General features: G+C 37.1%; 1 protein-coding gene across 3 annotated transcripts in view; it reads left to right on the top strand.

The window, feature by feature from the left end:
• TMCO3 (transmembrane and coiled-coil domains 3) overlaps nt 1-19,553 on the top strand; it is a 91,575-nt gene extending 72,022 nt beyond the window's left edge. For all 3 annotated transcript variants that reach the window (XM_058276371.2, XM_058276372.2, XM_058276373.2), the window contains exons 10-13: nt 8,297-8,447; nt 14,061-14,140; nt 15,244-15,393; nt 18,846-19,553. In XM_058276371.2, the coding sequence (XP_058132354.1) occupies nt 8,297-8,447; nt 14,061-14,140; nt 15,244-15,393; nt 18,846-18,959 (495 nt within the window). In that variant the 3' untranslated portion in view covers nt 18,960-19,553. The remainder of the gene's footprint in view (nt 1-8,296; nt 8,448-14,060; nt 14,141-15,243; nt 15,394-18,845) is intronic.
• The last annotated feature ends 6,658 nt before the right edge of the window (nt 19,554-26,211 follow it).

Here is a 26,211-nt window from a genome sequence, read left to right as displayed (position 1 = left end):
CGCAAATACTATGGCTAGATCAAAATGAAATTCTAAAAGAATGTCGAAGTTACCCACAGAAAAGAAGAAAAAGAGACAGCAAAAAAACAGGAAAACAAAAGCAATAAAATGGCACACTTAAGCCCTAACATATCGATAATTACTTTGCATGTACATGGTCTAAATACACTAATTAAAAGAAATTGGTAGATTGGATTTTAAAATATCCAACTATATACTATATACAAAAATTCATTCCAAATATCATATAGGCAGATGAAAGTAAAAGGATGGAAAAAGGTGTCCATCATGCAACATTATATGTATGAAAACAGTCGTGCCTATGTTAATGTAAGATGAAATAGACTTCAGAGCAGAAAAAATTGCTGGAGGCCAGAAGGTCATTAATGACAAAACAGTCACTCTGCCAAGAAGACATAGCAGTTCTAAATTTATATGTACCAGGCAACAGAGTTGAAAAATAAGTGAAGCAAAATCTGAGAGAATCAAAAGGAGTTTAGACAACTCCACAATTATAATTGGAGGTTCATCACCCCTACTTCAACAATTGATAGAAAAACTAGAAAGGAAATCTGTAGGAGTACAGAAGAACTGAACAATAGCATCAACCAACAGGATTTAATAGACATTTATAGAACACTCCACTCATTAACTGCAGAATACACATTTTTTTCCAAGTGACTTGAATGCATTCAATATATACCACATCATGGGCTATAAAACACTAAGTTGTTAAAAACTGAAATCATACAAAGTGTGTTCTACCACCACAGTGGAATCAAAGTAGAAATTAATAACAAAAAGACAATCAGAATATCTCCAAATCCTTGGAAATTAACCTACAGATCCAAATAACCCACAGATCCAAAAGGAAGTCCCAAAGGAAATGTTTAAAATTCATTGAACTGAATGAAAATGAAAATTATTACAACATATCAAAGTATATGAGAGCAGTGGAAAAAGACATAGCTCTGAATGCTTATGATGTTAGACAAGATTTCAAATCAGTATATAAGTACCTACCATAAGAACTAAGAAAAAGGAGCAAAATAAATCCAAAGCAAGTAGAAGGAAGGAAATAATAAAGGTAAAAGCAATAATCGATGAAATTGAAAACAGAAAACCAGAGAAAGTCAATAAAACAATGAACTGGTTCTTTGCAAATGTCAATAAAATGGACAAAACGCTAGAAAAACTGACCAAAAAAACACACAAAACAACCAGAGAAGATAAAAATTACTAATATCAGAAATGAAAAGGGATATCACTATAGACCCTGCAGACATCAAAAGGATAATGAAAGTATACTACAAACAATTGTACACATATAAACTTGACAATTGAGATGAAATAAACCAATTTCTAAAAAACTTGAAACTACCAAAACTAAACCAATATGAAATGGATGGTATGAATTGGTCTATAACTACTATAAAAAGTGAATTCGTAATTAAATGCATAAAAAAGAAATCTCCAAGCCAAGATGATTTCACTGGAGAGTTTACCAAACATGTAAAGTAAAAATGTCAATCTACACAGTCGCTTCCAGAAAATTACAAGAGGAAGGAACTCTGCACCAAAACTAGACAAAGACAGTACAAGAAAAAAAGACAATTATAAACAATTTGTTTTCATCACCTTAGATGTAAAAGTCCTCAACAAAATATTAGCATATAGAATTCAATATTTAAAAAGAATTATACTCCATGACTAAGATTTCATTTCACGGATGAAAGGATTTGTTAAATATTTGAAAATCAATCAGTGTGTTTACACCATATTGACAGGCCAAAGAAGAATCACCTAATTATATCAGTCAGTGCAGAAAAGGCATTTGATAAAATTCAATGCCCATTCATGATAAAGAAAACTCTGAGAAAAATAGGACTAGGAGAGAACTTGATAAAGAGCCTCTACAAAAAACTTGCAACTAAGATTATACTTGGGCAAGCAGATGTGACTCAAGCAGTTGGTTGCCTGCCTACCACATGGAAAGTCCTGGATTTGGTTCCCAGTGCCTCCTAAAGAAGACTAACAAGACAACAAGATGATGCAATGAGATAACACAATGAGGAAATACAATTAGCAACACAACAAGAAGGGAGCAGAGGTGGATCAAGCCATTGGGTACCTCACTCCCACATGGGAGGTCCCAGGTTTGGTTCCTGGTCCCTCTTAAAAGGAAGATCAGCAGACACAAAGAGCATACAGTGAACAGATACAGAGAGCAGACAGCAAGTGCAAACACTATGGGGGGGGAGGGTCGGGGAGAGATAATTAAAATACATCTTTTAAAAAAAAAAGATTAACAGTGGTGAAAGACTGAATGTTTTCCCTAAAATAAGGAACAAGGCAAAGATTCCCATTCTCATCATTTTTATTCATTATAGTGCTGGAATTTGTAGCCAGTGCGATAATGCAAGAAAAGGTGGGGGAAAGGCAACAGATCAGAAAGGAAGAAATGAAATTGACCCTGGGAAGCAGACTTAGCCCAGCAGTTAAGGCGTCCGTCTACCACATGGGAGGTCCACGATTCAAAGCCCGGGACTCCTTGACCCGTGTGGAACTGGCCCACGTGCAGTGCTGATGTGTGCAAGGAGTGCCGTGCCACGAAGGAGTGTCCCCTGCGTAGGGGAGCCCCACGTGCAAAGAGTGCGCTCCGTAAGGAGAGCCGCCCAGCGCGTAAGAGAAGTGCAGCCTGCCTAAGAATGGCACCGCCCACACGGAGAGATGACACAACAAGATGACACAACAAAAAGAAACACAGATTTCAGTGCCGCTGTCAACAAAGGAAGGGGACAAAGAAGATGCAGCAAATAGACACAGAACAGACAACTGGGACAGGGGGGTGGGAGGGAAGGGAAGAGAAATAAATAAATAAAAATAAATCTTTAAAAAAAAAGAATTGACCCAATTTCAATTTGATGTGATTGTCTAAGTAGAAAATAACCAAAGAATTACAAAAAAAAAGAAAAATCCCTTCAACTGATAAGTGAGTTCAGCAAGGTCACAGGACACAAGATAAACGTACAAAAATTCAATCATATTTTATGGACACCAAAATTTTAAATGCAATACTATTTGCAAATCCTTTAAAAAAGATACTTAGGTTTAAATCTTGGAAAACATACAGGACTTATATGTGGGAAGTTACACAAAAGTGTAGAAAGAAGTCAAGAAAGAACTAAATAAATGGAGAGATTCTGTGTTCAATGATTGGAAGATTCATATGAATATTCCCAACTGATTTTTTTCAAGTATCAGGGGCTGGGGATTGAACCCAGGACCTCGTGTGTGGGAAGCTGGTGCTCAACCACTGAGCTACATTGGCTTCCCTGAGTTGGTTTTCTTCGTCTGTTTTGCTTGTTTATTTCTACCTTTTCAGGAGGCATCAGGAACCAAACCCAGGACCTCCCATGTGGAAGGTGGGCACTCAACAGTTTGAGCCACATTCACTCCCCTAACTGATTTTTGACAAAGGCATAAAAGCAATTCAGCTGATGAAAAATAGCCTTTTCAACAAATGGTGCTAAAACAGTTAGACACCCATAGGCAAAATAAATGAACTTTGATCAAAATCTCACACCCTAAACAAAAATTGATTCTAAGTGTACCACAGGCTTTAATGCAAAACATAAAACTATAAAACTTTTTGAAAAAGTGTTAGAGATAATCTTCAGGATCTAGGGCTAAGCAAACAGCAAAAGCTGTTTGACACCAAAAGCATGATCCATAAAAAGGAAAAATGGACTTTATCAAAATTAAAAACTGACAGAGAAAACCACATGACAGAGGAGAGAGTTGGAGTTTTTGATGCTAGAGCCCCAGGAAATAAATACACAGAAGAACACAGGAATAGAGATGGCCTCAGAGACACATCAGAGGCCCACAAGAGAGAGAGCCTAAAAGCCTACAGCTTACCTTGTGGAGAGAACAGAGCAGCTGAGCCCGGGAAGAAGTGAATCCCGGGGAGTGAGACGAGCCTTATAACAGCCTACAGCTGAGAGCAGAAGAAGCTAGAACCACGGAGCCTGAAGAGGAAGGCTGAACCCTCGCACAGACTGGCAACCATCTTGTTCGAACTTGTGGCAATAGACCTTGGTGAGGGAAGCAACTTACACTTTTTGGCCTTGTGACTATAAGCTTCTATTCCAAATAAATACCCTTTATAAATGAAAAAAAAAAAATTAAAAACTTTTATTCTTTGAAAGCCCATAGAAAGAAGATAAAAAGAGACACTAGAGAGTAGGAGAAAATATTTACAAACCACGTATTCAACAGAGGATAATATCTAGAATACGTATGGCATACTCAATACTTAATAGTAAAAATGTCCCATTAGAACATAGGCATAAGTCTTGAAGATACATTTCACTGAAGAAGGTATTCAGATGGTAATAAGCACATGAAAAGATGTTCAACATCATTAGCCATTAGGGAAATGCAAATTAAAATAAGTTATCACTACATGCATATCAAAATGACTAAGATTTTAAAAGGTTACAATTCCAAATGCTGACCAAGATGCAGAGAACCTGGATCATACCTACTTTGCTTGTGGGAATATAAAATGGTACAGTCCCTTTGGAAAACAGGCAGTTTCTTTAAAATCAAAACATGCACCACCATACAACTCAGCAATTGTGCTGCTCAACATTTATTTCAGAGAAATAAAGACTTAATTCACACAAAAACTGTACACAAATGATGATAGCAGCTTGATTCGTATTAGCCAAAAACAGCCTAAATGTCCTTTAAAGGTTAAATGTTTAACTTGTACATTAATACCATTGAATACTACTCAGCAATGAAACTTTGATAGTACAACAACCTAGATGAATCTCTATAGAATTATGCTGAGTGGTAAAAACCAAATCCCAAAAAAGTTACATATTGTATGAATCCATTTTATAACATTTTTGAAATAACAAAATTTTGGGAATGGAAGACAGATTAGTGAGTATGGATTGAAAGAGTAACATGAGGGATCTCTGTGATAATGGAAGTGTTACCTGTCTCCACTCTATCAATGTCAGTTTCTTGGCTGTATCTTGACTGTATCAACTTCAATATCTTGGTTGTGGTATGATATATTATAGTTTACCAAGGTGTTGTCGGAGAAAACTAGATAAATGATACATGGGAGCTCTCTGAATTTGTAACAACTGCATGTGAATGTACAATTATCTCAAAATATTAATTTGAAAAAAAAATTAACAATTATTTTTTTTATTTTTGGTTTAATTACCTGTTAATATTTCATAATCTTGAGAAAAGATTAAGATTTGCTGCTGCTCAAAATGACTTGTAATGATTTTTAACTATTTCAAGTATGTCTGTTAAAATTATTTTGCCCTTTTTACCCTTTCTAGAGTATTTTTCTCTTTGAAAATACATCGAGTAAAATTGTCTTGTCTGGATAACTTCCTTGTTGTCCTCCCAATGTCAACATAAATTAATTTTCAGGGAGTTGATGTAGCTCAAGCAGTTGAGTGCCTCCTTCCCACACAGGAGGTCCTGGGTTTGGTCCCTGGTACCTCCTGAAAACAAAAAAGCAAGCAAATAAATGGAAAAAAATCAACTCAGGGAGCCATATGGTTCAGTGTTTGAGTGCCAGCTTCCCACATAGGAGGTCCTGGCTTCAATCCCTGACCCTGGTAACTCAAAATAATAATAATAATTTTCTTTTCATTGGTTTCAGTTTTCTTTTTTTTTCGTTTATTCAACAGTATTTACTGAGTACCTGCTGTGTATACCAGGTATTATTAGCTATGGACATTTCACATATAAATATTCTTTTAATTCACGTATTGGTTTTAACTCCTCATTAATTACTATGAAATATTCCATTGTCTGAATATATAATAATTATCCTTTCTACTGTTAGATGTTAGTTTGTTTCCATTTAGTGCTTTTACAAATAAGGTTGCTGTAAACATTCTTGCACATGTTTTTTTGATCAACATATGATTTCATTTCTTAATAGACTATCTCTAGGAATAGAACTGCTGGGTCATAGAGCAGTTCTAACTTTAGTAATTACTGCTAGTTTTTCCCAAAACTTATGCCAATTTATACTCCACCAGCATTGTGTGAGAGTTCAGTTTCTCTATATCTTAACCAACACCTAGTATAGTCTGTCTTTTTCATTTTGCCATTCTGGTGGGTGGTAGTGGTGTCTCATTGGGGTTTGATTTTCATTTTCCTAATGACTAATGATGTTGAGACCTTTTCATATGTTTATTAGCCAATTGAATATCCTTTTTTGAGACATGCCTGTTAAAGACTTTGAAGAATTTTTCTATTGCATTGGTTTTTTTCTTACACATTTGTAGAAGTTCTTTATATATTCTGGCAAATTCTTTGTCAGATACATGTTTTAAATGAGATAAAATTCACATAAAATTTACCATTTTAACCATCTTAAAGTACATGATTTATTGGTTTTTAGCATATTCACAGTGCTGTGCAACTATCACCACAGTTGTTTTAGAACATTTCCATCACTCCAGAACTCCACATCTCTCTCAATTCTGTCTTCCCCCACCCCCATTCATTCCCTGGCAATCACTAATCTTTCTCTCTCTATGGATTTACCTATCCTGTACATTTCATATAAATGGAATCACACACTATGTAGCCTTTTGTGTCAGGCTTCTTTGACTTAGCATGCTTTCAAGACTCATCTATGTTGTAGCATATATCAGTACTTTACTCTTTTCTGTGGCTGAATAATATTCCATGTTGTATATATTTTTGCTAATATGCTCCTCCAGTTTGTGGCTTGCCTTTTTGCTCTCTTAATGGCATTTTTTAATGAACAGGGGTTCTTAACTTTAATATAGGCCCATTATCAATTGTTTTCTTTTATTTTTAGCACTTTTTATGTTTTGTTTAAAAGATCTTTGCCAACCCTGGGGTCATGAAAATATTCTGTTATCCTCTACAAGATTTGTTCCTTTACTTTCTTGTTCAGATCTACAGTCTACCTGGAATTGATTTTAGTGTATGGTGTGAGGTAGTAAAGAAGAATTTGTTTTTTCATAGGCATGTTCCAACACCATTTGTTGAAAAGACTTCTTTCTCCCACTGTACTGCAGTGTCACCTTGTCAAAAATCAAGTAACCACATATGTGTGTGTGTGTTTCTAGACTCTCCATTTTGTTCCTTTGGTTTATTTTCCTTTTCTTGCTATTGTACCATAGCTTGACAACTGGTAGTTACGTGATCCAACTTTGTTCTTCTTTGTCGTGATTGTCTTGGCTATTCATGATCCTTCTCATTTCCATATAAATTCTTAGATTCAGCTTGTCAATTTTCACTCACACATAAAAAAATTTATTGAAATTCAAATGAATCTGTAGGCCAATTGAGGGAGAATTAACATCTTCGTGGTACTGAGCCTTCCAATCCATGAAAATGCTATGTCATTCTATTTATTTAGATTTTTAATGTTTTTTAGTGTTTATTATAGTGATTGTAATGTCATTTGTTAGATTTATTCCTACAGGCTTGGTTTTTTTTGATGCTATTGTAAATGGTATCTCTGTAAACATTTATTTTAAATTTGTTGTGATCTTTTATAGTTTTATTTTCTCAACATAAAAATGGATTCACCTTCAAGTTTTGCGTCAGCAATGACTCTTCAAGAAGTCTGTCTTAAGCTTTGCATTTAATAGACCTATACTTTAAAACCTAAAAAATTATAGCTCTTCATTATACTATCTAACCTGTTAATATGCTTAAGTTAATAAAATGAGGAATTTCTAGGTTTGTAGATGTTCTCTCTGGTTTCGTGTCATCCAAAACCCACTTAACACAAGGTAGTTAACTAAGCTCATTTGCCATGTCTGCTTTCTTTAAGTAGTTTAAGGTTAATAATGGGAATAGTTGGCACAATGCTTTTGCTCTTCATTGATTCAAGGTTAGAAAAATATCACAAATATGTAAATAAATTTTGGAAAGCAACACATTCAGAAATTTCATGGCAATCTACATGAATTATTAGTTCAAGTATTTTACATTATTTTTTTCCTCTCTCTAATTCAACTAATATCACTTCCACACTTGATCTCTCATAACCTCCTATAGAAGCCCTTATTAGGGACTTACAGGATATACATGACATTTTATCAGTGATTTTTTATTTTCTAGATTTTTGCACTTTTTATTGTGATAGTTATGGAAGATCTAAAAGGATATCTTTGGATGTAAATCTTACGTTAAATAGATGTTGATAAATATGATAGTACTATGCGTTTATGGTATAAAGTTTAATCCTTCCATTCTTTCTTAGATCACAGAGCTATTAGATGTTTCCATGGAACTCGGCTGCTTCTTGGCTGGAGCGCTGATCTCTTCTCAAGGCCACATGGTTACTGAAGAGATTATGTCTTATATTGAACCTATTCGGGATTTTCTGGCTATCATTTTCTTTGCCTCAATAGGTAACCTTTTTCTTTATATAATAATTTTCTAATTGTTTTTTAAAGCATTCGTAGATTAGATCTCTCATATGTTTTTGTATTTGTATTTGTATTTATATTCTATATAGAAAAACAGTTCCCATAAAAATTAAATTTATTTTACATGACAATTTGGATTGCCAGTAGTCAGAAACTGATTTTATACTTTATTAGAATGTGGGAAGAAATCTTATAAAAAAGAGGAAGGATAAACTAAAAGACATTAATTAATTGCTCTCTTATACTTTATTAGCATTAAGAATGTGCAATGTAAGTAATCATTCAAGACAATTCACAAGAAGTTTATTGTCTTTTAGCATTAAGGAGCATTCGGACATTTGTGACCACACAGAGGGCAAATTTGGGAAACTCAGTTATGTTAGCAACTTAAATCTAATATATCAAAATGCTAAATTTGGGGGGAAATATTAATTTTAATATACAAATATATTAAATTCAACATGCCTAAGGTGTGCTGTTTTAGAAATATGACCTGATCAGGATATTTTGAGTGGAAAGCCTTTGGAAAAGTGACAGGCAATATCAAAATCACAAGTTTTTCCGTATTAAAACACATCCAATGACATCTCATTATTCACAATACTTTTTACTGCCTGGAATACTGATGCAATTTATCATTTATCTACAAATTCAGTGTAAGCCCAGTGAGACATTATTGTAAAAATTTTAAAACATTATAAAATTTATATGGAAATAGAAATGGCCACCAATAGCTAAGACAATCCTGAAGGAGGATAACTAAATTGGAATATTCATACACTTCATCAGAGGTGAATTAAGAGTATTTGAGAGCTGGATTAAAAATCTGGAGGTTTCTTGGTATACAGGGATTCAGAGCAGAGGGAGATGAGGCTCAATAAGTCATCTGTAAGCCAGGGGAGTTGGGGCACCCTGGTTAGGTGCATAGATATTTATGACTGTTATTTCTTCCTGGTGAACTGTCTCTTTTTTTAATATATAACAGCCTTTTGTAGCTCTTACAATTTTTTTGCATTTAAAGTCTGTTTTTGTTTTTTCAAAAATTTATTTATTTATTTAATTCCCCCCCACCCCCCACCCCTGGTTGTCTGTTCTCTGTGTCTATTTGCTACGTCTTGTTTCTTTGTCTGCTTCTGTTGTCAGCGGCACGGGAAGTGTGGGCGGCGCCATTCCTGGGCAGGCTGCACTTTCTTTCGCGCTGGGCGGCTCTCCTTATGGGTGCACTCCTTGTGCGTGGGGCTCCCCTACACGGGGGACACCCCTGCGTGGGGGGGCACTGTTTACGCGCATCAGCACTGCGCATGGGCCAGCTCCACACGGGTCAAGGAGGCCCAGGGTTTGAACCGCGGACCTCCCATGTGGTAGACGGACGCCCTAACCACTGGGCCAAGTCCGTTTCCCTAAAGTCTGTTTTGTCTGATATTAGTATAGCTACCCCTGCTCTGTTTTGGTTGCTATTTGTGTGGAGTATCTTTTTCTAGTCTTTTACTTCTAACCAGTTTGTATCCCTGGGTCTAAGGCAGCATATGAATAGATCATGTTTTTTAATCTATTCTGTCAGCATATATCTTTTATTTCTTTATTTTATTTATTTATTCCCACCTTGTTGTTTTGCGCTCACTGTCTACTCTATGTCTGTTCATTGTGTGCTCATCTTTTTAGTAGGCACCTGGAACCCAACCTGGGACCTTCCATGTGGGAGGGATGTTTCCCAATCTCTTAAACCACCTCTACTCCCTGCTTGTTGGGTCTCTCATTGTGTTTCCTTGTTATGTCTCCTTGTTGCATCCTCTTATTGCATCCTCTTGTTGCGTCAGCTCCCCACACCAGCCCATCAGCTCGATGTCTTGCTTGTCGTCTTCAGGAGGCACTGGGAACTGAAACTGGGACCTCCCACGTGTTAGGTGGGTGCCCAACTGCTTGAGCCACATCTGCTCTCCTGTCCTTTATCGTTTAAGCCATATTTTCTTTCAGCTTATTAATTTGATTTTGGAAATTTGTGTGCATCTTGTTGATTAGTTGTTTCAAATCCTGCATCTCTTCTTTTTCCCCCTCCCCCCCAAACCTGCTGTTTTTTGCTGTCTGTGTCCATTTGCTGTGTGATCTTCTGTATCTGTTTCTTTCTTTGCCTTCTCTTCTCATTTTTCTCCACTAGGATTCACTGGGATTCGATCCTGGGGACCTCTGACATGGAGAGAGGTTCCCTGTCACTTGTTCCACCTCAGTTTCTAGTTTCCGCTGTGCTTCACCTTGACTTTCCCCTTCATCTCTCTTTTGTTGCATCATCATCTTGCTGCGTAACTCACTTGTGTGGGCACTGGCTTACCATGTGGGTACTCGGTTTGCTGCCTGGGCACTCAACTCTCTTGTTGGGTCATCATCTTGCTGTATGACTCACTTGCGTGGGCACTGGCTCACCATGTGAGCACTCGGCTTGCTGCGTAGGCACTCCTGCAGGCACTTGGCTCACTGCACAGGCACTCAGCTCGCCACGTGGGCACTCACACAGGCACTTGGCTCATGGTGCAGGCACTGGCTTGCTGTGTAGGTTCGCTTTCTCTTTTTCTTTTTTTACCAGGAGGCCCCAAGGGATTGAACTCGTGTCCTCCCATATGGTAGGCAGAACCCTATCACTTGAGCCACATCTGCTTCCCTCTTTTGGGGCTTTGATATAGTCCTTTTCTTGAGTCATTTCTTCCATTTTCTTAGTATGCCTTGTAAGTTTTTGCTCATGTCTAGGCATCTGATTAGGGTGTAAGTTACTCAGATGCTCAATTTCTCTATTTCATAGGGTTTTAGTGATGGGAGGCTGTGTGTTACTGCTGTTCTTTGATTCTTGGTTCAGCCTATTCTACTAATAAGTAGTAGATCCAGGATTTCAACCCAAAACCTATACTGTTTACCATTATGCTATACCAAATATAGGTTTGATACTGTTTAGAGAATGAATGAATAGAAAAACTATATAATATGGATCATTTGCCTTCCCATCAAAGTTCACAAAAATACTAAAATTTCTGCTTCATATTATTTCTCCTTTTGTTAATGTTTCTAAATACTGACTTGAATCAATTCAGTTTCATAGTTATTTGTTAAATACTTACTTTATGCAAGATGCTATGCTTACTGCTGCAAAGGATACACAGTTGAGTCAGAGTTCCTACTCCGAATCTCAAAAGTGCTTTCATTTGATAAGTATTTATTGAAAGCTCCCTGTTTGTCCAGTACTAAGGCTATGACAGTTAAAGAAGCAGTCCCTGTCCTAAAGGAGCTTACAGAATGGTCAGGGAGACAGATGAGTAAACATGTAACTGTTCCACTAGTATTAATGTACACAGGATCACAACAGAATAAAGGACATGTTGGAGAGCTCCTACCTCAGCCTTGGGAGGACAGAAAAATTTCCTAAAGACGTAAACGACCAGACCCTGAGGAATAGGAGTTACCCAGGTGCAGAGGCAAGGAAAGGCCGGGGGTCCTGGGAAGAAAGAAAGGCATAGCAGGAGATTGGAATGGCAAGATTGGTGTGATTGAAAGAGATCATTTCCAAGGGAAAAAGAAACAAGTTAGGCTGGAGGGTAAGTAAAGGCCTGATCAGGAAAGTTTGGACTTTTATCTTGAGAGAAGTAGGGAAACTACTGGAAGCTTTTAAGCAAGGCAATGATATAATCAAGTCTTACTTAGAAAGAAAATTCTGACTGAATGTGCCTGGGAAATCAGACAGGCAAAGAGCCACTGCAGTAACTGAAACTAGTGTTTTCCAAACTGCAGGTCATGAACCATTAGTGAAGGTGAACCCCATTCAGGCAATCTCTGCCACCCTTTATTTCTTTCATTAGATGAAATAGAATAGGAAATATCATGGTATGTAACACATAGTAAGAATTAAGTATTAATGAAACTTTTATTTTAGTTACATATGTGTAGATATTAGATCATAATGTAAATAATTTCATACTGTAGATAGCAATTTTAGAAGTTTAAAAAACACCAATGTCTGAACCAGAGTAGTTGCAGCAGGGCTGGAGAGAGGTACAGATATTTGAGAATTGTTGAGGCATTGTTGACAGGACTTGATAAATAATTAGATATAAAGAGTTAGAAAAATTCTTTGGTATCTTGCCTTTCAGCAAATGAAAAATGGTAGTGCCATTCGCTAGGCTGGGGGACACAAGAAAAACGTTTAATGGAAGAGTTCAGTTCAGGACTTGTTAAATGTGAGGGCTAGTGGGTCATCCAAACAGAGGTATTCCTTAGACAGTTAGTCTGGGTTTCTAAAGAAGGATTCATGTTGAAGGTACAGGTTTGGGGGGTAATCTATGAGAATAGCTGTTAAGAAGGAAAGGCACTAAGACAAAACCTTAGGAAATTCAATTATTTAAAGTGGGGAGCCGGAAGAAAAGCCAGAAGGAGACTGAGAATGTGTGCTAAAGCAAATACACTCATTACTAGAATACCAACTAGAATTTCAAATATTATCTTTCAAGGTTAAAGGAAATTATATCATGAGAGAAAAGGGGGAATTTTATATTTGTGTTTCTGAGTAAAATAGAGATAGATGGCTTGTGAATAACTAAAAATTGATGGAACTATTCCTTTCCAATTTTAAATACCTAAATACTTTTAATAAAAAGAAAAGGATCTCTAGATAGTCAGTTCTTTCCTTAAGGGGACGAAGATACATTGAGACATGGATTACTTTACCTCGCTAGCCCAGGGAAAAGAAAAGAAGAGGATTTGAAGCACTTAATTAGGACTCCATAGAGCAGTAAATGATTCCTACCTCTCTAACCCACCAAACCAGCAACCATATGTTCCTTTTTCTAGCTTGGCCAGGACAGAGGTACCTGAAGAAGCCTCTATAGGAGGTAATGCTTGGTTTCAAAATGGAAGGGTGAGGTCCCCAGGAGAAGCTCTGAGAGCAAGAAGAGAAAAAATATTCAGGGAAAATGTTATTTGGTATATATATGTATGTATGTATGAGGCAAATAGGGAAAACGATGTGAGCATTACTATGGAAGGGATCTAGTGAGAGCTTTGTCATCACTTAAATGGTCTTCTAAGTTGTATTCTTGGGTGATGCTATATTGGGGCTTTACAAACTTATATATTTAGCTTTCCTTTTTAATGGCTGTTCTTATTTGTTTAGAGAATCCAGGAATCATACACATCTTGGTTAGAATATTTTCACAAAGGAAAATTAGATTTAGTAATTGCTTTCTGTCAGATTTTATCTTATTTTTCTGAAGGTAAAAACTGTTAGGAGGAATTTGAGTAGGGAAGATAGAGCATCCAGCACCAAGTTACATTTATCCTTTTGTGACAGCCTTTTTACTGGTTAAATTGGGGAAAAAGAAAGTATTTTGGGAAGAGCTAGCTCAGGAGCAGACTAGTAGAAAACGCTTTTAAGAGTGCTTAAATAAATGACATGAAAGAATCGTACCAAGAATTTAGCAGTTTAATTCTTCTCAGTTTTGAAACTAATACTGACCACACTAAGAATGAGAATTAAAATTGAGAAATGGGTGTAAATTTGTTTGAAGACTATTCCTGTAATCATGAAAAAAATTAACTTACTCATTTTTTTTTCAACAGGGCTCCATGTTTTTCCTACTTTTGTAATATATGAACTTACTGTCTTGATGTTCCTTACTTTGTCAGTGGTGATCATGAAGGTATTACTTTTCTTTCTCTTAGATATTTCATGATTGTGATAAAATTAATATCATTTTTATTTTTATTTTGATATGTTACAAAGCATATTTAGACCTCTTGGACCTGAATTCCTGCCTTCATTAAGTTTATGAAACCTCAGGAATGTCACTTATTTCTGAGAGGACATTTGAAAATGGCAGTCTGTTGAACTGCTTATTTGCTTGCTTGCTCTTTTGAAATCTCACCCATCTTCCTCTCAATTTGGTTATAACCCACATTTCGGTGGGTTTTCCTGCTCATCTGCTCATGGCAGGGGCTTGAGGAAGACAGGTTTGCCTTAATCTGGGTTGCTTTGATTTGTTTGGTTAGATCAGTATGATATACTGTTTTTCTCAGAAGTGAGTATGTTTAACATTTGGAATTGTAAAAGATTGGAATGGGAGAAACAATTTTCTAGATCCTCAAGTTATTTCCTTGCACTGTAATTTGGCTCTTATTCCAAGTAAATTTAAAAACCAAAAAATCCTTACTGTTCTGACATATGCAAAAATACATTTAGAAGGTAACAGAATTATTTAGGCATTTTCCTTTTGTCTCTTCTCTGTAACTGCAAATTATTGAGTTGCCTGTGTTAACATTTAAGTTCCCTATTTAGTAGCTGTTTGGCTTTCTGGATTATAAAAATTGACTTAAAATATTTCCATTTTAAGCCAGAATCTCTGATGATTGTTAAGCTGCCATACATATTCTGAATTGCTCACCTCTGGGTTTTGTTTATATAAGAAATGAAAACATTTCTCTGTTACTAAAAAAAAAATTCTGCTGTAATATTTAATATTATTAATTTAGTTTGGGGGAAAGAAGTCTTGCTTTCTACTAGAAAACCTAAAGCCTCAGTTTCACCTACTTGTTCTCTGTGGATTTAGTTTTAAATATTTTGTATTCATATGGTGTCTTACGCATATTTAAAGTGCTTCAATATGCATTCCCAACTTTATATTATTCAGTTACTATTGTATTTGGTTTTGTTATTTTCTAACTAGTTTATATGTGTTTTAATTACAAGTGTCTTAACTTATCTGGGGTTTTGTGTTAAAAAATAACATGAAGGCTATTATTACAGTTTGTTTTGGCAGCACTAGTCTTATCTCTCATTTTGCCAAAGAGCAGCCAGTATATCAAATGGATTGTCTCTGCTGGGCTGGCCCAAGTCAGTGAGTTTTCTTTTGTTCTGGGAAGCAGAGCACGAAGAGCAGGAATCATTTCTCGAGAAGTGAGTCTCTAATTAATTTTCTGTGAATTTTAAACATTTGAAAAATGTTTTATCACTGTTTCATTAGCTGTTTCATGTGGTGTTTGATTATCAGGTATTTCATAATAAATGTTTGTCCTCACTATAGGCTATAGCTTGAGTCAATAGAAAAATTAGGCACAGGAGGAGTGAATGCCTTGATCAGGCTCACATTCAGTGATAGAATTGGAATTGGAATTTAAAGTATTTGTGTTGGTATGGCACGTATTGGATGATTTTTAGGTAATGTGGGACTTTTTAGATTTTAAAAATTACTAGTTTATTGATTGAACTGTTACCATCATCTTTTGCAACAATTATAATTAAGTGGTTCTGGTATTTTTTGTGAAGAGAAGTAAACTGATTTTACTAACTAATGTGCAATAACTTGCACATTAATAACTTGTAAGAAAAATAAGTGTGCCTTATGTATTAGGACAAAATCTGATATGAACTTTATTCTTGTGACATCTTTATAACTATAAACCGGGACTGGAGAACTTCAAATATCTTTTTCTGAGCTTTTCCTTCAGGGAAGATATCTAAAAGAGACAGAATTTAAACTTACATTTTTGAAAATATAAACCATTTTAAAAAGTAGAAGATGAGAATGTTATTCCATGAAACTGTGGTTTTTTTCTTTGCAAAATACATTGGAGCATCCCTCCCTCCCCTTCACTGCCTTTAAAAGTGGAGTTGCAGTTGTTGCTAGAAGTGCTTTTAAAAAAACTATGTCTCCTAATTTTAGGAAGGTGGAATTAAGAACTTAATACAGGTGATAAATAGCAAAGCTTCCTATATATAAAATACATAGACATTTTCTCTGAGTATAAATATATATACATATATGTATGTGTATATAAACACATACAAGTTTTGACTTTTTTTTTTTTTTTTTTTTAAGATTTATTTATTTAATTTCCCCCCCTCCCATGGTTGTCTGTTCTTGGTGTCTATTTGCTGCGTCTTGTTTCTTTGTCTGCTTCTGTTGTAGTCAGCGGCACGGGAAGTGTGGGCGGCGCCATTCCTGGTCAGGCTGCTCCCTCTTTTCACGCTGGGCGGCTTTCCTCACGGGCGCACTCCTTGCGCGTGGGGCTCCCCCACGCGGGGGACACCCTCGCGTGGCACGGCACTCCTTGCGCGCATCAGCACTGCGCATGGCCAGCTCCACACGGGTCAAGGAGGCCCAGGGTTTGAACCGCGGACCTCCCATATGGTAGACGGACGCCCTAACCACTGGGCCAAAGTCCGTTTCCCAGGTTTTGACTCTTTTGGTCAGCACTTTTCTTTCCCTTTTCTCCTACTTGTCCCCTACTAGAATAAGTATGTGAATTAGATTTTTTCATTAGACTTTGTTAAATAATAGTTGACATTTTTACAACTCTAAATATGCTGAATTGTATGTATATACTCCTAAACACAAACATCCCCACACATCCCTGCATATAATATACTGCATGAAATTCACTAGTCTTTCTTTTCTCCTCCATTCTCATTTGCCTTCTTCCTTTTTGTTATCCATTCTTTTCATCATAAGTCCGTGCCTCTGTCTTTATTAGTATGTGCCTGACTTTCTCTGTGTAACTTTGAGGAATGTGTGTTTGTGGTGTGTACATAAAATTGTGTGTGTGAGTTCATGTATATGTCATTTGCCATTTTGTATTCACTTTATCTTTTCTCTCCATTTTCACTAATTTCCTTTTTTTTTTCTTAATCTTCCTTTTTCAACTGGGTTTTAATTAGAATTCGATGAGGTAAGAGGAAGGTTTTTTAGTTGGTTGTGAGATGTGATTTGTGGCTCTCAAGTAGAAGAAAGCTTCCCTACTTCAGGCATAATATAAGCAATCAATTGTTTTATATATTGTTAAATGTTTAATATTATTTAAAATCCACATGTTCTTTTTAGGGTCATATATCTGAGTTAAGTCTTAGCCTTGAATGATCTAAAGACAAATTGATATTGTAACTAAGAAAAGCATTTTTATAACTGAAAGAAGAGCATTACTGTTTCATTGAAAGCAGGGTGGAAATTAAATGGAGTTTTGTTCTTTTAATGGATAAAACATTAGACGATAGTGGTAGAAATTGGAATTATTTATTCCAAAAAATACAAGTATATATGTGCTGAGCAAGGCCTATAAAACTATAAACTTTTTTGTACAGACTTGCAAGTCATCTCAAATTAGTTCATTTTCTGTATTTCCCAACTTAGAAATAGTCAACTTCGGAATTCTTTTAAATTTTTGATTTTTAGACACACATTTCATATATAGTAATTTCCATTAAAAAATATTTTTTAATCTTTAGCCCTCTCCCTTAGTCTCAGCTTTGCTTTTTTCACCTTTTTTTTTTTTAATGTCTAAGCAAAATTGAAATATATTGAACCTGATTCTTAAAGTCAAGGCAAGAATTTACTTCTTCCTCATTTCAATATTTTCTAATCCAAAAAATGCCATGATAAAGCTGGTGAAAATTGTTAGTAGAATTACCCCAACTTTGATCTACTTGACTCTGCCCCTCTTTTATCCTGCCTCGCACTTTGGAAGCTGCATTATCTCAGTTGTTACACTGCAGATAAAAATCCTCCATGCCCATGTAATAATTTTAAAATTTGATTACGCAGACCTGCTCCCTAGTAAATTTGGTCTAAATGAATTATAAATGTTTTATTGATACAGTGTGAAATGCTACCAAACATTCAAAATGACATGATTGTTTCTTTATATATTGTAAATGTGAGGAAGATAGGAGAAGTCTTAATTTTAAAATATATTAGACATAATTATTAAAGAATGGAATTACTTTTTAAATTTAGGTTTTTTTTTAAAGATTTATTTTTTATTTATTTCTCCTTCCCCCCTCCGCCCCCCTCCCCCATCCATTGTCTGCTCTCTGTGTCCATTCACTGTGTGTATTCTTCTGTGTCCACTTGGATTCTTGTCAGCAGCTCTGGGAATCTGTGTCTCTTTTTGTTGCGTCATCTTGCTGCATGTGGGGCTCCCCTAGCAGGGGACACCCATGCGTGGCACGGCATTCTTTACGCACATCAGCAGTATACATGGGCCAGCTCACCACACAGACCAGGAGGCCCTGGGTTTGAACCCTGGACCTCCCATGTGGTAGGTGGACTCTCTATCAGTTGAGCCAAATCTGCTTCCCAAGAATGGAATTATCTAAACAGCTCCATTTGAGAACTAGCCCAACAATACTTAGTGTAAGGAATTCATTATCAGTCAGTCTGACTCATTAGTAGGTCTTATGTTCTTGACCCTTAGGCAAGCCCACAGACTCCAACATATTATTCCTTTAGAACTTACTATAACATTACATTGATTGTCAAATCTCAGTTCCATTTCCAATCAAAATGTGTTCTTGTTTTTGACTATGGTTTGATATACCAAAAGAGATAATGATTTTGCCCTTTTGATTTATAGGTCTACCTCCTTATATTAAGTGTGACTACTCTTAGTCTTTTACTTGCTCCGGTACTGTGGAGAGCTGCAATTATGAAATGTGTGCCCAAGCAAGAAAGACGATCAAGTATCTGACAACAGAATCAATAAGACTGATATAATAAACAACTTTGAGCAAGAGAAAGAAAGCACCTCTGTAGAAGAAAGCAGAAATTTCAGTTTTGCAAATGTACATTCCTTTAAGCGGTATACATTGGGAACAAAATAATGCTGTATCAAGGGGTTGGTGTCTTCATCTTTGCTCAGCTTATAAAAAATATACTTTTGTTATATTTTAGAATCTGCCAGAGTAATTTATTTGAAGTTGGTTGATTATACACAGTAGAAATATAACATTGCATTTTAGAAATAGCCTTGCTGTTTTGCCTGGATGTGCCTTTTTTCCTGAAAATAATACAACTTTCTATTGTTCATTAGTTCATGATTTTTTTTGATATGGAATTAAAAATAGAAAGCTTTTTAATTTATGTTGCAACTTTAGAGTTGTAAGCTTTTGGTCAAATATTTGTTATTAAAACATTTCTGTGATGTGAGATTTTAATTCTGTTAACAAGTTTGGAAGCTTACTTTTAATCCTTAAAACCTTTGTTTTCTAAGTTGAGAAAAATATCTTATAGATGTCTGTTTGCTTTTTATTATAACAGTTTTAAATAAAATACTTCCATGTCAGTTTTTATTAAGTAAAACATTCTTTTAAAATATTTTATTTTTTAAATAATAGTATAGCTGTTTTTATTTTTAAAAACATATATGAATGTGAACATTTATAAAAATGTACACACACACACTTTCTATACACTTAAAGTCTGAAGATTACACACCAAATGTTTAAAAGTAGTTTCACTTGGGGTGGGGCAAACAGGGAACATTTTTCCTTTACTTACTTTATGCCTGTATGCTGGAGCTGGTTGCAAAGAGCATTTATACTAAATCTGAAAGAACATTTATAGAAAGAAATGAATAAATGTATAACATCTTAAAATATATTTATTTAAAGGATACATAGGTCACACAAAATGTTACATTGAAAACATATAGGAGATTCCCATATACCCCACTCCCATATCCCCCACTTTTTCCACATCAACAGCTTCTTTTATTAGGGTGCTACATTCATTGCATTAGATGAATACATCTTGGAGCACTGCTTCACAGCATGGATTATGGTTTACATTGTAGTTTACACTCTCTCCCAGTCCATTCAGTGGGTTATGGCAGGATATATAATGTCCTGCATCTGTCCCTGCAATATCTTCAGGACAACTCCAAGTCCCGAAAATGCCCCCATATTACATGTCTTTTTCCCTCTCCCTGCCCTCAACTCCAGTAGCCGCTGTCTCCACATCAAAGATATAATTTCTTCCATTGCTAGAGTCACAATAGTTCTATATTAGAATACCAGTAAAGTCCACTCTAATCCATATTTTATTCCCCAATTCTGAGGACTCTGGAATGGTGATGCCCACTCCACCTTTTAATTGAGAGGGGCTTAGATCCCACGTGGCTGATGGCTGGGACTCTCCTGCTTGCAGTTGTAGACTCTCTCGCTTCCTTGGTGTGGTGTCCATCCTTACCTCCTTGTTAACTGGCATGGGTAAGTCCAGTGAACTAGAGAGTAGGTTTTGCAAGTCTCCTGAGGCTCAGGGCCCAGCTGGCACATGGACAGCCCAGATACTCAAGTCTCCTGGACATAAACTAACCCCGGCACCACCCACATGTTCAATAAAAGGGGCAGAAGAGGCATGTGTAAAGAAGTCACATCTGAATCCAACTCCATCACACTCGGGAGCACAAATTCCAAAGTAGGGCCCACTGGTAAGGCACCAAACTCTGAAGCCATCTGCCATCACTGTAGGACTTGTGTGTCTCCACAGCCCTCGGCAGTACAACGACCTGGGGTTCTATCTACTTTGGCTGTCTATGAGATCCTGTAAAATATTTGATTTTGAATTAAAGAAAATGCATTGTTTAATAAAGATCAATTATGTTCAGGGTGTAATTGAAATTTATTGAAAATCCATTTTTTAACTAGGCTTTTGTGTTGAGCTCATCTTGCAACACAGCATCAGCCAATTTTTCTGTTAAGACAATTCATACATTATCATGTTCTCCAAGAGGTCAGTGTTGTTGAAAAACCCAAGTTCTAACTTGGATATTTATAAAATGTATTTTGGTTAATATTTGACTCATTTTAGAAAACACACAGAGGAAGATCTGATCCTTACAAGGATATCTCTTAGGGGTATTTTAAACTAGTGTTTCCCTGTAATTTTGGTTTAAAGAACCAAACAGTATACTAAAATAATTGAGGTAGAGGGATAAAAATAATAGGTATAATTATGAATTTAGCCAGTAATATAAATTAAAACACTTAGAACCTAGAAGTAAGCTGAAATAAATTTTATCTAGTCAATTTGTTACTCCATTGAAGTAAGTCAATGGAGAAATAATTTTATAAGCATCTGATTATTTTTAGAAAAAAAATAGCATTGGTTTTATTCATTAACTTGTCTGGCACCATTTCTCCCTCCATACTGTGTGTGCTAAATATTGCAGAATGTAAGTGATGTAGTCTGGACATGGCCTATTTATCTGAAATTGACTTGCCCATCATTTTTATTCCTGAATGTCCCGCTCTTCTCTTACAACATCTGTAACACTTCTCCCCATCTAGGCATTCTGGGATACATTAAAGACTGCTAGGTGTGTTTTAATTCTTTTTGTATCTTCAATCCTAAAACAGAGCCTGGACCTTATTAAAAGAATGAAAGAGTCATGTGACTTTTAAGCTAAAGATGAAAGGCTTCTGCCGTCACCCACTGTGGGGCCTTCCCTCACACCTCCAGCATCCAGGACTTTGCTTTGTTAACTCTGCACTCATGTGTATCTTTATCCTCACCCTCTCTATTAGTGCCTTTCTCTATCCATTAACTTGCTACAGTAACTGGCATTATCAATTGCTCTCAAATGGTTTAAAGCCCCCTATGTATAAAGAATTGTAGTAAATGTGTTTTGAAACTTTATTTTGGTCCTGTACCAATCAAAAGGAGAATGGCAGATAACAGGATAGCTACATAATATACAATGGAAAATTAAGATATTAGTAACTTTTCTATTACAGTGTATATTTCATGGAAGATCGCTTAGGAAAGAATCTTGCTTCAGTTTTTAAAGCAACAAATATAAAATTAAATAAAAATAAATCTTTAAAAAATGAAATAGTTATATGTATAGTATATATATAGTATAGTATATGTATATAGTATAGTGCGTGTATATAAATGCACACACACTATAATTATTTCAGCTATGCCATGTTTTGAAATAATTATATAAAAGCCCAGCTATTTTTCAGATGTACGACCAATCATTTTTTCCTTTATAATATGTTTCACCATTTTATTTCCCTAATTCTCTAGCATCCATTTGTCATACCATGGTCCTAATTCTCTCATTATTCTTTGACTCAGACATCCTGTTCCAGCACAACTTGGCACCCTCTTGGACATTATTCTGATATGCAACCTCCCTGCATTCACAATCCATATTCTATACTTCTCTCATCCTTTCCAAATAAATTTCCTATCATTTGCTCCCTGTAGGACTCTATTTTTCTCATCCTATATGAACACCACCTTCAAGTTTCTCTATTTTTCTCATCACATATGAGCACCAGCTTCAAGTTTCTCCATCCCCCTCTCTTATCTCCTAGTAATCTTGTGTAAAGATTGGCAATCCTACCTTAACCATGTGCCTTCGTCCTTGACTTCATTCGTCTTCTGTGCAGTCCTCCACAAACACCCAGCCATGTGGCCACACTCTGGACCCAGTAACCAAGGCCTCAGGTTTAGCAGATGCTCTCATCCTCTTGACCTTTTGTTTACCCTTTCTCCCTGCGGCTCTCCACCCATGTTGTGCTTCCACCAAACTTTGAATCTTTCAGCCCTTCCCTTTATGGCTACAGTGGAACCCAAGGTCAGCCCTTTCAGTAAGGCCTTTTGTTACTGCATCATTTAAATCCCTGACTCTGAATTTCTACTGTCATCTGTTCTCTCCACATTCGTTCTAGAATAGAAGCCTTGCAGACTTGGCCTATAAAAAATTCATGCTTACTGTGTGGTAGGATGGCTTAATAGAGAAATTAGGTTTCTTTTTCCAACAGTCTCATTCAGTAAGAATGACAGGCATTTTTCCCCAAGAGAAAGTAGGATTTGGTATCCTGTAGACCTTTGGCTTTCCATACCCTGGTGGAACTTTAAAAAAGCTTTTGTTTTTGCTTAGATTTAGGGAGCAAAAGAGAGGGATTGTTCAAGACAAGGGACGTGCTAAAGGAATTGAGAGCTTGACTGAAGTGGGATTCCTCACTCAGCAGACAGTGGCAGTTGATGAGTGTGTTGGAGACTGCCCCTGCTGTGTCTAAGCAACAGAGCTGAAGAGGTGGCAGGAGACAGGTGGCTCATATTGCTTGGGGACTGAACCCTAACAATCCCCCAGTATCCCCCACTCACCTGCCCCCGCCTCAGGAGTCAGACGCAAAGTTCCTACTGGACATAGATGGAACTAATGCCTGCCTCTGAATGGGTCGTGAGGATCTGGCTTGTCACCATCTCTCTTCTCCCGTAAGGGCCTGAAGACCAGAGGTTCTTCCTCAAAGTTTACAACTGTGTGAAACCTACGGGTCTCTGATTTGACTCTGGGAGTAGGAGTAATGCCCCCAAATATGATTAACATTAAATTTCTGGCCAGGTAAATGGAATTTTATGGCAAACTTTGCTTAATTTGAAAAAACAAAGATTGCGGCACTTCATGCCTTAGTCTTGAAAGGCAAATCCTCTTATATTCTACCTTTAGCTGGGCCCGTGAGGCCTCCCACCTCACTTAAGAGAACAAATCCATTTGGTTTGAACACTCTACTCAATCTTCATCAGCAAAGATGTGATGAAATTGGGCCAGATATGATTTTTTAGCACTGATATGTAAAATACCTAAATATCAACTAAAAAGGTGTGTGAGCATCCGAGAACATATTAAATATAATAGGACTTTTCTGGAAAGGTAATAAGACTGAAGTCCCTAAAAATCATCAAGAATTTGGGGTGGAGAGTGGATGTGGCTCAAGCAATTGGATGCCTGCCTCCCACATGAGAGGTCCCAGGTTTGGTTCCTGGTGCCTCCTAAAAAAAGACAACAAACAACGAGCAGAGAGACGAGGAAGCCATGTTCAGGGGGGAGGGGGGAGTAGGGGAGCGGATTAAAAAATAAAATGACTTAAAAAAAAATTTGGGTAACTCATCAGATTCTCTAACATTAGAAATTAGGCTTTCCACCTATAAACAAGGAGATTGGGACAGTTGGACTCCATTTCCTGCCAAGATTATTCTGTTCCATTACTCCACAACTAGAAGTACCCACTTATGAAAGAGATTAATAAAGAGCAAATAAACAGAAACCTTGCTCTTGCACATTGCCCACTAATCTTAACTCTTCCTAGAGGGAACATAAAATTAACATCAATAGAAACAGCACACATTAACATTTAAGTGCTTATTACGTGGCAGATGCCCTGTAAACTGATGCATTCTTCCTAAACTGCAGAATAACCCTGCAAAGTAAAATTTTCCCATTTTAAAGATGAGGAAACTATTATTCCATTTGTATGAAATTCTCAAATAAGATCAACTAACCTGTGGTGACAGAAATCAGATCAGTGGCTGTTTCTGCGGGAGGGGATTGACTGGAAAAGGGCACCACGAGGAAGCTCTCTGAGGTGATAGGAATAGCCTGTCTCTTGAGAGGGGTATGCGTTACACAGGTATATGCACTTCTGAAAAATTGAACAGTGGCATAGTTAAGATTTGAGCATATCGCTGTTTGTAAATTACACCTCGACTGAAAACCATGAGGAAACTGAGCATCAGAAACATTGGGATACATCAGGACACACAGCTAGTGAATGGTAGGTCCAGGATTCAAACCCACATGATTTCCAACTCTAGGTTCTTTCTACTCTGCTATGTTGCTTTCCAAATTGTAGTACACAGATGTGTCTTCCCTACCAACTTCATGGGGTTCTCAGGAGGCTTAAATTAAAGTTATATATGAAATCACTAGGAAACATGTAATTCCCAATATCAGTGTGCTTTTTCTTTTGTACTCCAAATCCATTTCAGAAATACTTAGATTGGCAGTGGACTTGGCCCAGTGGTTAGGGCATCTACCTACCACATGGGAGGTCCATGGTTCAAAACCCGGGCCTCCTTGACCCGTGTGGAGCTGGCCCATGCGCAGTGCTGATGCGCGCAAGGAGTGCCCTGCCACGCAGGGGTGTCCCCCGCATAGGGGAGCCCCACGCGCAAGGAGTGCACCCCGTAAGGAGAGCCGCCCAGCGCTAAAGGAAGTGCAGCCTGCCCAGGAATGGCGCCGCACACACGGAGAGCTGACACAGCAAGATGACGCAACAAAAGAAACACAGATTCCCGTGCCGCTGACAACAACAGAAGCGGACAAAGAAGATGCAGCAAATAGACAAAGAGAACAGACAACCGGGGTGGGGGGAAAGGGGAGCGAAATAAATAAATAAATAAATAAATCTTTTAAAAAATACTTAGATAGATTTATAATAAAGACAAAATAGAAGGCTTCTAGGTAAACATGGCAGATTTACCACATGGGTGTATTTCCCCCATGCCTTAAAACCATACTACAATGGCATGAAAGAATTAAAAAGCCTATTTGCCCACCAGAGAAAGAGGAATCCACAGTGAACAAGAAAATGCAACAAATTTGGGGAGATGGAAAGTGGATGGAGAGGTAAGTACAGTAGCAGACTACAGAAAGGTCTTCCCTCTACTTGCAGAGAAGAGAGAGATCAGAAGCAAGGTGTGTTGCCCTGCAGCCCCCGGCACTGCGAGAAGTTTGAAGAGAGCTGAAGCTTTGGAAAACAGGACATGGGGCTGAGAGTGGGAGAACTGACTGAAAAACTGTAGGGGTGGGGTGGCATCCCTTCCGCCCGTCCCACACACACAGGTGGCAGTCCCTCCTGACCTGACCTCTACCTGCTAGCCCCAAGACCAGAGGCTTTTAAGTTGAAGAAAATGAATCAGAAGGACTGCAGGACCAGGACCGCAAGACTTAGAGAAGGGAATTAGTTTAAAAGTCCACGTTCTCACCTGTGCATTGTTGAGCCTGCTTCTAGAACTCCAGCCATTAGGTATATAGATTCCTTTAGACAAGCGATTATTCTTCTCAGGAGATGCTGGGGAAACCAAGAGAAAAGACCTGAAGATCCTGGCATTTGAACCTCTCTTGTGGTAAAGGATGGGAGAAA

This window comes from Dasypus novemcinctus, chromosome 15 (assembly GCF_030445035.2).
Source record: "Dasypus novemcinctus isolate mDasNov1 chromosome 15, mDasNov1.1.hap2, whole genome shotgun sequence".
Lineage (NCBI taxonomy): Eukaryota > Metazoa > Chordata > Mammalia > Cingulata > Dasypodidae > Dasypus > Dasypus novemcinctus.
This window is presented reverse-complemented; position numbering and strand designations above follow the sequence as displayed.